The sequence below is a fragment of the Lactuca saligna genome, chromosome 8 (genome assembly GCF_052625555.1).
Source record: "Lactuca saligna cultivar CGN05327 chromosome 8, ASM5262555v1, whole genome shotgun sequence".
Classification (NCBI taxonomy): Eukaryota; Viridiplantae; Streptophyta; class Magnoliopsida; order Asterales; family Asteraceae; genus Lactuca; species Lactuca saligna.
In genome coordinates this window covers 253,450,242-253,464,389 of record NC_136424.1, presented here as the reverse complement: position 1 = coordinate 253,464,389, position 14,148 = coordinate 253,450,242, and the positions used below count along the sequence as shown (strand labels likewise).

At 34.9% G+C, this 14,148-nt stretch overlaps 1 protein-coding gene across 1 annotated transcript; it reads left to right on the top strand.

The window, feature by feature from the left end:
* The first annotated feature begins 1,102 nt into the window (after positions 1-1,102).
* Positions 1,103-10,934, top strand: LOC145010609 (uncharacterized). Its single transcript, XM_078969131.1, has 5 exons — positions 1,103-1,192; positions 9,307-9,319; positions 9,532-10,150; positions 10,237-10,405; positions 10,485-10,934. Exons 1-5 carry the CDS (start codon positions 1,103-1,105, stop codon positions 10,932-10,934), a joined length of 1,341 nt encoding a protein of 446 aa, XP_078825257.1.
* The last annotated feature ends 3,214 nt before the right edge of the window (positions 10,935-14,148 follow it).

Sequence of the window (14,148 nt, the reverse complement as noted above, 5' to 3'; positions counted from 1 at the left end):
CTAATTGTCTGACCATAATGGAAAACAAAAGATTAAGTAGAATGATGAAATTTGCCTCAAATCTCCTTCGGGATTGAATTGTAGCTTCTATCTTCATCTTCTAGGGTTTCTCTAGCCTCTGAATCGCAGCTAATTTTTCCAGAATCGTCATAGAAGTTTTTTTCATTGATCTGAGAAGTTATCTTTATATTCACGCATCGAATCGTCGAGTCAGGTGTCGACTCGTCGATTCCATCTCACAATCTCCGTATGCGATAAGTATCTGGGTTCCCTAGTCGTTATCTTCTCGAATCTTCACTTGGACTCACCGAGTAGTCGACCGTACTCGCTGAGTAGGTGTTATTTTTGGTGTTTTTCTTCTTTGTTCAATTCCGGAGCTCCTAACCGCTTCTCCTGCTTCCTTTTACTTATGAGCTTCATTTTTGGACTGAAAATACAATTCAAACACTTTTAAGTACCTTTTGTCCATGAAATGCAATAATTTAGCTAATAAATGAATAAAAAACTCTATACTTAATACAAACTAAATATGCACATATCAACGGATATGACCATTCCTTGAATCTGAGGGGATCGTCCCCAGATGTAGCGTTCTAATTTCTTGACTTTTGGGGTGACCATCCCGGGGAAAAAAGTTGCCAAGTAGTTAAACCTGGTGGTGTAAGTGGCAATATCAGATCCCGTCATGGTGTGGTTCCACAACTCTTGTTCCAGCTTCTACATTTCGCTTCTTGGGTAGTATTCCCCCAACATCATGAGTTTCAGGTCCTCCCAACTCATGGAGTTGGCCACAGAGAGGGTAAGAGTTTTAACATGGCCATTCTACCATGATAAGGCTAAGTCCACGAAGGTACAAGCCATGTATTTGACCTTGTATTCGTCTGTGCATGAACAAATTTCGAATACAGACTCGGTTTTCTCAAACCATCTTGTCAAAGGGACGACACCGCCGTCGCCATGATAGGTTTTGGGCTTGCATTTCATGAATTATTTGTAGGAGCACATTTGCTGGTGACCTTTTCTTTCACCAAGATTGGAGCTTTTGGTCCCCTTCCCGCCCCCATTACCGATGCCATTCTTGTCGTTACTGCTGATTTGTGCCATGGCGTCCTTCACTGTGGTTGTCATAGTGGCTTGGAAAACGGAGGAGTCCATCTATGGAGGTGGTGGCGGTGGGGTTGTTGATGTGTTGGTTACACATCTATTGATTCTTCATGGTGGCATCCTTCTACCATAAAGTTTTAAATGTGTAATGATGGTAAGTCCTCGATAATGGTCATGAATCGGGTATTATCGAAATAGAATGTCTCAGTTATGTGGGTATTATATACGCCTTTATTGTAACTCGTAAGCAATTCACAAATAGAAATTTACGATTATAGGTAAATAATTGTATAATAATTTACGAATTTAATAGCAATACCCAATGAAATAAAATGCATGCCAATTTCATTGATAACATATATTAGTGCAAGGTTTTGGAGTAGATTAAATTTTAAGAAGGTCTACAAAAAAAAATTGACAGCATAACGACCTCTTGAATAGTGTAATCACTTATTTATAGGGTCAAACCTACGTACAAGAAGGAGTAGCACCAACGCTTACTCATAAAACGTAATCTATAACAAAAGGTGAGTAGTATAAGCTCTACTAGAGGTGTGCGGTCTCCTGTGGTCCACTGAATGTAGTCATGAAAGACTGTATCTCCTCCACTCGGCGCTCAACATCGATCACCCTCTATTCAAGGGCAACGTGCCTCTCTTTGTACTCCCTGGTCTCCGCTCATGCGGTCGTGATATCCTCCTGGAAACCATCAATAATCTCGTGGGCCTGGTCGTGCTCCTCGTCTAATCATCATAACCAGGTGGCAGTAACCTCGGCGGTGGCACCTATATCTAGGATCTGTCTAGAGGATGCCCTCGCCCGCTCGCCAAGGCATGTGATCTGATAGATCATGACAGGGAGATCCCTGTCTGTTGGACCTCCGTGGTTGAGGTTGTGGAAGCCTCGCTTCATGCCATAAGGAGAGCGTTGGACCTGTTGATGGATCTACCTCTGTAAATCCCCTGCCCAATGTGGTGGTGGGACTTGGAAGCCTGGTCCAGGTGCCGGATCGCGGACGACATGGGTTGGATCATAGACCTCGGACTCTGCGTTAGAGTTCTCCTTGTCGTCCTCCTCCTCTAGGTCCTTATCGGGATCCTATTCGGGGTCTTCTTCAATCTCATCTCTTTTGGATCCTCCTCAGGATCCTCTTCGGGGTCTTCCTCAATCCAACCGTCTTTTACCTGGTTGGGAAAGTAAGGGTCTCCTGGAAAATGAGAACCTGCCATGTCGACTGTGTAAGGATATAGGTATAAGAGACACATAAGAAGTCTAGGTGTACGGTTCTATAGTATCATAAAATACTCCTATAGTATTTTAAACTTCATGTTTGATTCTAGAGTTTCTTTGTTGGTAAGTTTTAGACTCGTTGTTCACTACGACTATTCCTAAACACATGTTAGTCACATATTGCATAAATATAGTTGATCAGGCTATATTTATCCTAGATATGATTACATAACTATCTACGCTTAGTCGTAGTGTTCAACTTATCTTAATACTTTTATATGGTTCTTGTTATGACACAGATCTAGTATGTATGTAGGTACTTATACTTTTATATGATCAAAGTTATATTTTAAAAGTATACTTTTTAGTTAGAGTATTTTAGTCCCATTGTATTTATAGTTGTATATCTTTCGTGGTTTGATATATTTAGTTCACTATAAACAATGTTTTGATACCAATCTGTCACACCCCCAAACCAGAATGGCAGAAACTTCTGAGGGTGGATGACTTCATGAACAATATAACAAAAAATTGAATAATAGTGATCAAAGCAACACAACTATCATAATTATAATTGGGAAAATTACATTGTATCTAAATACTGTTTGTTTCAATACCAATTACATTATGAAAAAAGTGAATAGTGTGACGCCGTAGCGTTCCATCCTCAAAATCTTGTGGTTACTTGCTTAACGATTCCCAGAGAATACAAGTAGGTTTTGAAAAAGTGTCAACAATTAAGTTGATGAGTTCATAAGAGTTTGGTATGAGAAAATTTTGTAACTTTTTCGTTGTAAAATGATATTGTATGTTTCCAGAAAATCCGATATTTCTTAAAAATGAGTTGCAGTCTTAGAACCCTAAGACAAAAAATGTATAAGTATCGTTGTACTTGAAAATAGTATTAGGTAGTTTTATTATTATATAAAACCATTTGAACATATGTTGGCCCCGTAAACCAAATGTATTATTGTTAATACCCCATGTGAGTTATTACAACCATGCTAAAACTAGTTGGCATGCTGCGACGTTCTTTAGGCGTCAGAATGTTTGACAATTGTCACCCCAGACCTGCCGGTCTAACTGTAGCTAGAAGCTTAGGTGCGGGATTTTTAGTCCCGAATATATCTATACACAAGTGTCACGCTTTCTTACCGATATTCTAGTTGAAATTCAAGACTTTAGTGTGTACTCTGGTAGGTACGGTGAAGACTATGTCTGGCAAAATTGTATCCATAGGTTTGCATATAGTGTAATGAAAAGCCCATTTGTAAGTGACAATATTGTCTTTCCATAGTAAATACATAGTGTAAAATAATTATACCTTTTAAATAATTAGTTGTATTGTATCCCAAAACGGTAAAATAGTGTCCATAACCATAAACTATACGTATTATAGTTTATTATAAATGTTTTGTTGTGTCCATATATATATATATATATATATATATATATATATATATATATATATATATATATATATATATATATGAGTAAATTACACGAATGGTCCCTATGGTTTGGGTAATTTGCACGTTTGGTCCCTAACTTACTTTTTTAACTCGGAAGGTCCTTACGTTTGTTTTTGTTACGTGTTTGGTCCCTTCTATTTGTTTTTGTTACGCGTTTGGTCCCTATTTTACCTAAAAAGACTATTATTTGATTAGGGAAAGATGATGGGATAGGTAGGGTAAGGTGAGTGGAGTGGGGTTGAGAGTATGTTTATTTAAATAAATTAAAAAATCAAGCGCAAAATAGTTTTTTTAGGTAAGATAGGGACCAAGCGTGTAACAAAAACAAACAGTAGGGACTTTCCGAGTTAAAAAAATAAGTTAGGGACCAAACGTGCAAATTACCCTAAACCATAGATCAAATAAGAAGGAAATTTTTGGTAGGAAGGTAAGAAGTTTTTTTTTTACATATTTTTTTCGAGAACAAACAAAATGAATCATTAGATGATTCATTTGTAAGATGATTCACAAGAAAAAATTCTCAAAAAAACATCTCGATGATTCATTTATACAATGATTTTGTTATTATTCACTAAAATTATCATAAAAATGAAATTTTTCGTAATTTACTTAAAAATGAATCATAAAGATGTTTTTTTTTTGGGAATTTTTTCTTATGAATCATCTTATAAATGAATTATCTAGTGATTCATTTATTTTGTTCGTCAAAAAAATATGTAGAAAAAAAAAACTTCTTACCTTCCTATCAAATTTTTTTTTACCGGATCTATATATATATATATATATATATATATATATATATATATATATATATATATATATATATATATATATATATATAGAGTCAAGATCAAATAAGAAGGAAATTTTTGGTGGGATGGTAAGAAGTTTTTTTTCTACATATTTTTTTCACGAACAAACAAAATGAATCATTAGATGATTCATTTGTAAGATGATTCACAAGAAAAAATTCTCAAAAAAACATTTAGATGATTCATTTATATAATGATTTTGTTGTTATTCACTAAAATTGTCATAAAAGTGAATTTTTTCTTAATTTACTTAAAAAAGAATCATAAAGATGTTTTTTTGAGAATTTTTTCTTGTGAATTATCTTACAAATGAATCATCTAGTGATTCATTTTTTTTTGTTCGTCAAAAAACTATGTAGAAAAAAAACTTTTTACCTTCCTACAAAAAAAAATTTCTTACCGGATATATATATATATATATATATATATATATATATATATATATATATATATATATATATATATATATATATATATAAGTTAACATGTTTAGTGTAACAGCCCGATATCCAGGTATTCTTCTTTTGGCCTTGCATCTTGGTTAAGTTGTTAATTTTGGGTTTTCATGGTAGGCGAGTACGCTGGGCGTACAAGGTGCACGTTGCGCGTACTCGCGCGCCTCATTTTGGATGCGTTCACCCTCAGGTATGCGGGGCGTACCCAAGGTTACGCCCGGCGTAACTTATACAAATCTAAAACCCTAATTTCCTTTGGAGGGCTATAAAAGGAATGTGTGGCTGGAGTTCTCAACTACCATCCCTCAGAGTGAAACCCTAAAAAGTGTGTGCATTCATTCTTTAGCCATTGTGTGTGTATTCTAAGCTTGGTGGTGCCATTCCAAGGTTGCAAAGGAGAAGAAGAGCTCATTGGAAAGGCTAGAAGTGGTGCTCAAGTGTAGATCTGAGCTTTGTAAGGGTTAAAGCTTTATTATCAGGTAAAAAGTTCGGATCTTGTCACTTGGTTCATGTTATATGCTTAAGGTATCATTTTCTAGGGTTTAAGTCCCAAAGGTGGAGACTTTTTGTGCAAATGGCCTCCATAAGCTTAGATACTTCATATTTCTGATCTATTGGAGTTATAGACTCATAAAAATGGCATCTTGGACGTGGATATTGCACCATGCATGAGATCTAGGTCCTTGAGTTGGATTAGAATGTTGTTATGTGATGTTGGAGCCTTTACAGCCATACCAAGGCTTAAAGGTCTCGACTTTATGGGTTTAGACACACTAAAAGAGTCGGATCTAGAAGTTGGAGTAATGGCTTAATCGATTAAGACCAGAAATGAAGAGTGTTGGATTCTGATGGTTACGATGGGCGTAACTTCCAGTACGCGCAGCGTACTGGGTGGAGACCCCGATCCAGGGGATTTGCGATGTACGCCCCGCGTACATCTAGCAGTACGCCCCGCGTACTCTCAGGGTTGACTTTTGTTGACTTTTAGGGTTTTGGTCAACATGAGGACTTTAGGTCAAGGAAGGGTAAAATGGTCTTTTACCCTCTGAGGAATGATGATAAAGGGGGTAAAGTTTTAGTGGTGGAAATCTTTGAGTATTAAATTATATTTTTATGTTTAGGCGAGGTAGAGTCGTCATTGGGATTCGGTGATAGCGAGGACGCGAGATCTTAAACTTTCCACGAGGTGAGTCTTCTCACTATACTGTATCCGGAAGGGTGTGACTGTGTGACCGGAAGGTCGGATATGATATGAGATATATGTATTATGTTTGATAAGTTAATCGTTATATGTGCCATGTATGATGTGCTTGATATGGGCCAGAAGGCATTAGGTTATGGGCCGGAAGGCGAATATGTTATGGGCCGGAAGGCGTTGTGATGTGGACCGTAAGGTTGACGTGGGTAGGACCGGAAGGTTTACCTAGTCGGGACGGAAGTCCCTTGAGACACATGGACCGGAAGGTCAGGGCCTGGAAAGGCATATGTGCGTAAGTTGTATTTTGGGGAACTCACTAAGCATTTATGCTTACAGTTGTTGTGTTATGTGTTTCAGGTACTAGCGAGGACCGTGGGAAGGCGCCGACGTGATCGTACACATTGTCGGGGAAAAACTATTTTATGATCATTGGGATGTATTTTGTTGTGACAATATTTTTCACGTTTGAATTTGAAATATTAATCGATGTTTTTGATGTTTACAAAAATGAAAAATTGGTTTTAAAATTTACGTCGTTTCATTTAGATGTTTTAAAAGATAATATCATATATTTTACATCTAACACAAGTATAAGAACATTTACTATGATATAGTCATTTTACTAGTTTTTGGCTTTCTTGTCGACATTAACCGGTAAATAGTGAGATATAACTTTATAAAACTTATTTTACCCCTTTTGGAGTAATTAAGTTAAGTTAATTGTATGTGTACGAAGCAACATATTTTTGGATAAAACCCAATAAAATTGTGTCATAACCTAGTTATGACCATTTTTGGATAAAACCCACTTTTACATAAAATAATAGATTTTAAGTTTTTCTTTTTGTAAAACTAAGTCTTTGATATTTTTGACTAGTTTCAAGATAGATGACCCAAATAATGTATTTTAGTTTATATGCCTCAAAATGGTGTAATAACTTGGTTATAACCATTTTTGCTAGAAACCATATTTTGTTCATAAAAACTCTAATGTTTATCTTTTATGGTTATAACACTTTCTTAAGAAGCATAAAACATGTTTATACTTGTCTTCTTAGTTTTGCATTTCAAACCAACATACCACATATAAATGTTCAAGTAACTAAGAAATACCACATTTCATGCAAATAATACTTTGTACACAACATTGAGATGAAGCATGCATAACAACTTTAGTTGTTACACAAGGTTTACTTGTATCCCCCCCCCCCCCCTCCTAAAACATTAAAATGTAGAAAAATAAGGGGTATCAACTCACCTTGAGTGTGTTTATGGTTGGAAAAAGAGATGAAAATGAAGATCCTTAATCTTAGAAAACTTGAAGATGGTTGAAGAATACTTGGAGATTTGGAAACCTTATGGTTAATAACACATGATAATGTGTGTGAATTGATCGAAACTAGTATATTAGTGAGTAGAAACACTAGATTATGGAGGGAATACTTACGAAAATCTTAATAACCAACTTGAAGGGATCAATCTATGGAGGATTGGAGCTTTTTCTTGAGAGAAAGAGATGAAAATGAAGATGATGGTGTGGGTGTGGGCCTCTTCGACCAGATTTAAAAAGAGAGGGGAGAAGGGTGGGGTGGGTTAGGGTGGCATTTATGATTGTGAATTGGTCAAAACTTTGTTGGAAAGGATGAGACAAGTTATGGTAAAGTCAACTCTTGTATTTATTATTTTTATTTTTCTATTATTTTTTAATAAAACTGTTGGCATTTTTATAAAAGGGATGATAATTTTATAAAAAGTGTGGTAAAATAATGTCAAATTACTAAATTTTGTATCATAAAAATTTCAAATTATCATAAACCATAATATTATCAAAAGTATTTGCACATGGTTTTATAAATATTATTTATATCGAAATAATACATACTTGAATTATCCAATTTTCGCATTTTTAATCCTAAGTAGGACTGTTATTGAATAATTGATGAAAAGCAACATACTTTGTATTAATATTTGTAAGTTTTACATTCTGAACATTAGGAACATAACGTTTATCCTAAAATCCTAATACTAGTCGGGTTGACTTGGTTGACTGTGTTCGACACAGAATTAACAATTGCCATACAAGCTCTACTTTCGACGACCTTCATACCCATGTGAAGGTGTCGGCGAATACCAGAATTTTCATTTAAATTGTTTTGGCTAATTCTAACTTTTATTTTTAGACTATCTCTTTATACGCTTAATGCAGTGGCTAATTTGATGAGGGGCATAGGGTTGCACCGGCAACACCTGCTTTTCCGGCAGACAGTAGAAAAATTTTCGATTTTTTTTACCTCTTGTGCCACTACATAAAAAAAACCGGCAACTACTAAAAAATGGCAACTACTTAAAAATAATGTAAAGACATTGGATCAATTAATCCCCAATAATTAGTAGCATAAACACATTTTTATTTTAATCCACCTAATATTAGCCTAAAAAAAAAGAATAGGAGAAAATAGCCCAAATTAAACAATTATTCAATTGTCCAATTGGGTCAAAGAGTCCAAGTCTCAATTCCTTGAATCAATAAAAAGAAAAAAAACGTGCATCCTCGTTTATTTTCCTTCTGTCCATCCTCACATTCAACAATCGACGACTTCTTCTAATCTTCTTCTTCGTGTTCGACCGATAATCCACAATTTCCAAGTGCAAAAATCGATTTCCAACTTCCAAGTGCAAAAAAACTTCAATCCAAGGTCCAAACCCTAATGAAGCAAGTAAGTATTCCTAAATTTCTATGGTTTTCGAATTTATAGTTGTAATTGCTAAGAAAAATTTAAAATTGCTATCATTTATAGGTTAAAATTGCTATAAAGTTATTGGATATTTGGATGATTTGGTAAAATTGCTATGTTATTATAAAAATTATTGTTTGAATAGTTGTAATTTCTATGATTTTTATTGAATTGATGGTTTGATATGTTAAATTGCTATGCTTTAGGTTTACATGTTATTGTTTGATTAGGTATTAGGTGAAAATTCTATGTTTTATTGAAGTTATTTTTTGATTAGGTTAAATTTTTATGTTTTTATAGGTTAAAGTAAGTGGTTTTTTTTTACCAAAAGACCAAGATCTAATCCTAATGAAAGTGGTGAAGGATGTTCCCAAACACCAAACACCAATCAATCAATCCCTTTCGTTTCTAATTCTAATGCAACCCCACAAACACCAATCACCAATTAATCAACCTCTTCGGTTTCTAATACAATTCCATAAACACCATGCTCTAATGAACCTAATGATAATGTTGATTTGAAAGATCTTCCAAAGGACCTAACGAATAGGCCAAAGATTACAAGTTACAAATCAAATGTAAGAGATGATGTAAGAAGAGCCTATTTGCTTCAAGGAACTTGTCAAAGAAGATTTGTTCCGTCATGGTTTGATGATTTTGATTGGTTAGAATATAGTGTGAAAAAGAATAGAGCATATTGCTTATATTGTTATGTGTTTGGAGATGTCATGAATCAAAGAGGAGGGAGAGATGCATTTGTTTCCCAAGGTTTTGATACTTGGAATAAAAAAGATGCATTTTGGACTAATGTGGGTAGTGTTGATAGTTTGCACAACAAAGCAAGAGAAAACTGTGAATTTTTATTGAGAGAAAACCAAGCTATTAATGTAGTCTTGAGGAGGAAAACCGAAGTAGAGGACCATAGATATAAAGATCGATTACGTGTTTCTATTATTGTGGTCAGACTTTTATTCAAAACCAGTTTACTGTTTTTTGGTCATGATGAGTCGGATAACTTGGAAAATAGAGGGCTTTACATTGAAGTGTTAAAAGCCATTCGGGAGACTGAAGATATTTTAAACAATACTTTAGAAAATGCTCCTGAGAACAATAAACTTATTTCCCCTAAAATTCAAAAGGACTTGTACAATGTTTTGCAGAAGAAGTCCTTTTGAGTATTCGCCAAGAGATTGGTGTAGATGTATTTGCTTTATTGGTCGATGAATCTAGTGGTGTCTCGAGAAAGGAACAAATGGATATTGTTTTGCGATATGTTGATAGTCTTGGATTTGTGAAAGAAAGATTTATAGGCATTGTGTATGTGAAGGATACATCCTCTTTGACACTAAAAAACACCATAAATGAAGTACTTACAAGAAACAAGTTGAGTTTTAGTCTGGTAACTTTTTTTATTTCAATTTAATTTAATTCGCTTTATGTGTAGTATTATATATAATATTTTTTAATTTTTTTAATAGATAAGAGGACAAGGTTATGATGAGGCTTGCAATATGCGAGGGGAATTCAATGGTTTTAAAGCTTTGATATTACAAGAGAATGACATAAATTTTTATATACATTGCTTTACAAACCAATATCATTTAGTGGTTGTGGCTGTACCAAAGAAGCATGACAGTGTTAGTGACTTTTTGGAACAAATTTCATTGGTGGTTAATTTTGTTTGTGATTCGTGCAAAAGAAAAGACTTGCTACGGGAACAAGCAAGAGAAAGGGTGCAAAAAGGCTTGTGTAGTGGTGAACTTGAAACTAGAAGAGAGTTAAATCAAGAGACTACACTTGTTCGAACGGGAGATTCAAGATGGGGTTCAAATTTCAACACACTCACAAGTTTAATGAAGTGGATTGCAGATGTTCTTGTAGTTTTAGAATTTGTGAAAGTGGATGGAGGGTCATTTACAAACCGTTAACAAGCGTTCGAAATCTTAGCATATTTTAAATCTTATGATTTCTTGTTTTACTTATATATGATGTATGATATTTTACGCCTCACGGGTACATTATCAAAGCAGCTTCAAAATTTTTTTTTAGCATTTTAGAAGCAACTTCGATGGTTAGAAGGACAATGGATGCATTGCAATCTTTAAGAGACATGGGGTTTGCTAGCATTTTGCCAAAAATATCCTCTTTTGTCAAACACACAATATTGCTACTTTGGAAATGGAGGATATTTATGTTGGTGCAAGAAACCGTACGACCACAAAGACCAATAGATTTTATTTTGAGGTTGAAATCTTCAACACAGTGAAGAATATCAGGATGGATTTAGTGAACAAGTACCCAATTACTAGAATACATGGGTGCTTTGAGCCATTGTGATCCATTTGTACAATTTGACAAATCAAAGTTGTTGAAGTTTGCTAAGTTGTATAAGTATGATTTTGATGATTCGGATTTGATATATCTTGAATGGTGACGTATTTTTTCTTGTTTGTCACATATAGAGTTTAAAAAAATTATGAAATAAATATATATTTAATTATTTAGTGTTCTAGTGGCTACAATTTTGAAGGTGGGATGCAATAGTTTTTCATAGCTGTGGGGACCTCACCAAAGTCTACACACCAAATAGTATGGTATTTCCAAACCGTGGTGCCACATGGAATGATCTACATGGTATGGTTATGATACTTTGTTTAGTTTGAAAATAAATATTTTCTTTTTTAAAAACAAAATAAAATAACAACACTTATTTTTTTACCAAAGGTCACAATTTCATGTAAATTATTTTTACGAACATGATGCTTGTGGTTTTTAAAAGTTGCATTATTCGTCCCCAAGCCACATGAAATGACTTATTTGTCTTTTATAATTACTTTTAACTTTTTTTTCTTAAAATTATTTTAATTAAAAATAAAATAAAGTAAATACATGCCACCTCCACCCCACAATTAGTCCTCTCTTTTACGTTTAATTTCATTTGCGAAAGGGTCGAAGGAAACATGATGGTCAATTGTAGTTGTGATGGTGGGGATGAAAGAGAAGTTGGAGCATAGCTTTACTCTACGGCGACATTGATTGTTGTTCTAGCCTTTCGATTTATTTGAAGATAAGCTTCAGACTCTCTCTGTGATCTTCCGTTGTCGCTTCATGTATTATTTAGCTCAATCATCGGTAATTTCAGTTCTGATTTCAAAAGCCTAGAATGATTGCAATTTCGATTTTAACAACTTAGAGTGACTTCAGTTTTGATTTTAGATGTTTACTATCCCTTCATCGATTTCAAAAATTGTTAGACAAACTTCCATTAGCTATTTTCCTATCAAGTCAAACCAGCCTTCTTTTAGTTAAATATTCAATTGATTTTTTTGGGTTTGATCCAATTGGGGCATGAACTAGGTTATCTAAGTATGAAGCAAATCAATTGGTTCGATTCGATTAATGAAATGAAAGCAATGTTTTTGTTGGGTTCAATTTCAAGAACTTCAAAAAGATTAAATGTGACGTATGTTCCGATGATCCAGTTTGATGATGAATAAATCAAAAACCAAATATCTCTTTTGTTTTGGTTTTAAGTTTTAATTCCCAATCATTTCCTTTGTTATAGCGTTGCATGCTGCGCTAGCCTATATATTATTAGCCCAATTGTTTATGGGCCCTTTAGTCTTTAGCCTATTAGGGTTTTATCTAGCTAGTATTTGTATGTCGTTTTATTATTTGTAGTCTTTATGATTTCCATTGAGAACCCTTGTAATTTCTCTTTATTATAATCATATGACAATGTTATCATGGTATCAGAGCGGAGGTTTGATACGTTGTTAGAAGTCCTTGTAGCAGTCATCTGTGGCGCGAATCGAACTTGGGGGTTACGGGGGGCAGTGTGCCCCAGTCCGGGGTTTGGGGCAGAGCCGTTGATTCGTTGTTGTTGTAGCAGTTGATTCGTTGTTTATGTAGCTAGTATTCGTTGTTGATGTGTTGTTTCGTTGTTGTTGTTGATTCGTTGTCTCTGTTGATTCGTTGTCCGATTGATTGCTTCCACTGGTTTGTTACTCCTTACATTCTTAGATTGCTATACTGCTATTATGGTTATTTATTAATTGTCAACATGACTGGAAAGGATGATTCTCTTCAGTCAATCAGTTCTCGTCTAAATGGAAAGAATTATATGTATTGGAGTTATGTTATGGAGAACTTCCTTCGTGGGAAGAATATGTGGGGCTATGTCACTGGGACTAAAGCAAAACCCTCAGTGCCTTAAAATGAGAATTTTGATTTGTTGATTTATGCTTGGGAGACTGATAACTCCAAGTTCATTACTTGGATTAATAACTCTGTTACTCGGTCCATTGGTATGCAGTTGGCTAAGTATGACACAACGTAGGAAGTTTGGAATCACTTGGAGAGACTGTATATTTAGTCTAACTTTGCTAAACAATACCAGTTAGAATATGATATTCATGCCCTTCAACAAAATGACTAGAGTATTCAAGATTTTAATGTTGCTATGTCTGATGTGTGGGATCAATTGGCTTTTACTAAATCTAAAGAGTTAAAAGATTTTGAGCCTTACATTGCGAGGATGGAAGAACAACGCTTGGTCCAGTTCTTGAAGGCCTTGCATTCTGATTTTGAAGGTCTACGTGGAACAATTCTTCATGACTCCCCTCTTCCCTCAGTTGATTCTGTTGTTCATGAGTTAATTGCAGAAGAGACTCGTATCAAGTCTCATGCGGATAAAGGGTTTAAAGCAACTTCTATTTCTACTATGGCTCCTACTGTGCTTGTTGTTTCCTCTAATTAGTCTCGACAAACTTCAAGGGTTGCTTATGATGAATGTGCATTCTGCAAATAGAAAAATCATTGGAAAGCTCAATTTCCATTGTTAGTCAACAAGGGTAAATCTGGTCAACCTCATATGGGACAACAAAATAGGTCTGGTCAACAGAAATTTCAGCCATGTTCCTCTGGTACTCCTCCATGGACCCCTCGTCCTCCATAGTTTGTTGCTGCTGCTATACCACCAATTCATACAGATTTTGTTGGGAACATGTCACCATCTGCATTGGATTCTAGTGCCACTTCTATATTTGCATCTACATCTCACTCTAGTCCTACTTCATCTAGTACTTCAGGTATTCCCTCATCTTTGTGGATTTTAGATTCTAGTGCAACCCATCATATGAC

What these genes read in the sequence shown, in the direction of transcription:
- LOC145010609 (XM_078969131.1), top strand. Translation starts at nt 1,103, where the DNA reads ATGGCGTCCTTCACTGTGGTTGTCATAGTGGCTTGGAAAACGGAGGAG. An exon ending in CCTAAAATTCAAAAGGACTT is followed by an intron (nt 10,151 to 10,236) that starts GTACAATGTTTT and finishes CGATGAATCTAG; the next exon opens with TGGTGTCTCGAGAAAGGAAC. An exon ending in ACAAGTTGAGTTTTAGTCTG is followed by an intron (nt 10,406 to 10,484) that starts GTAACTTTTTTT and finishes TTTTTTTAATAG; the next exon opens with ATAAGAGGACAAGGTTATGA.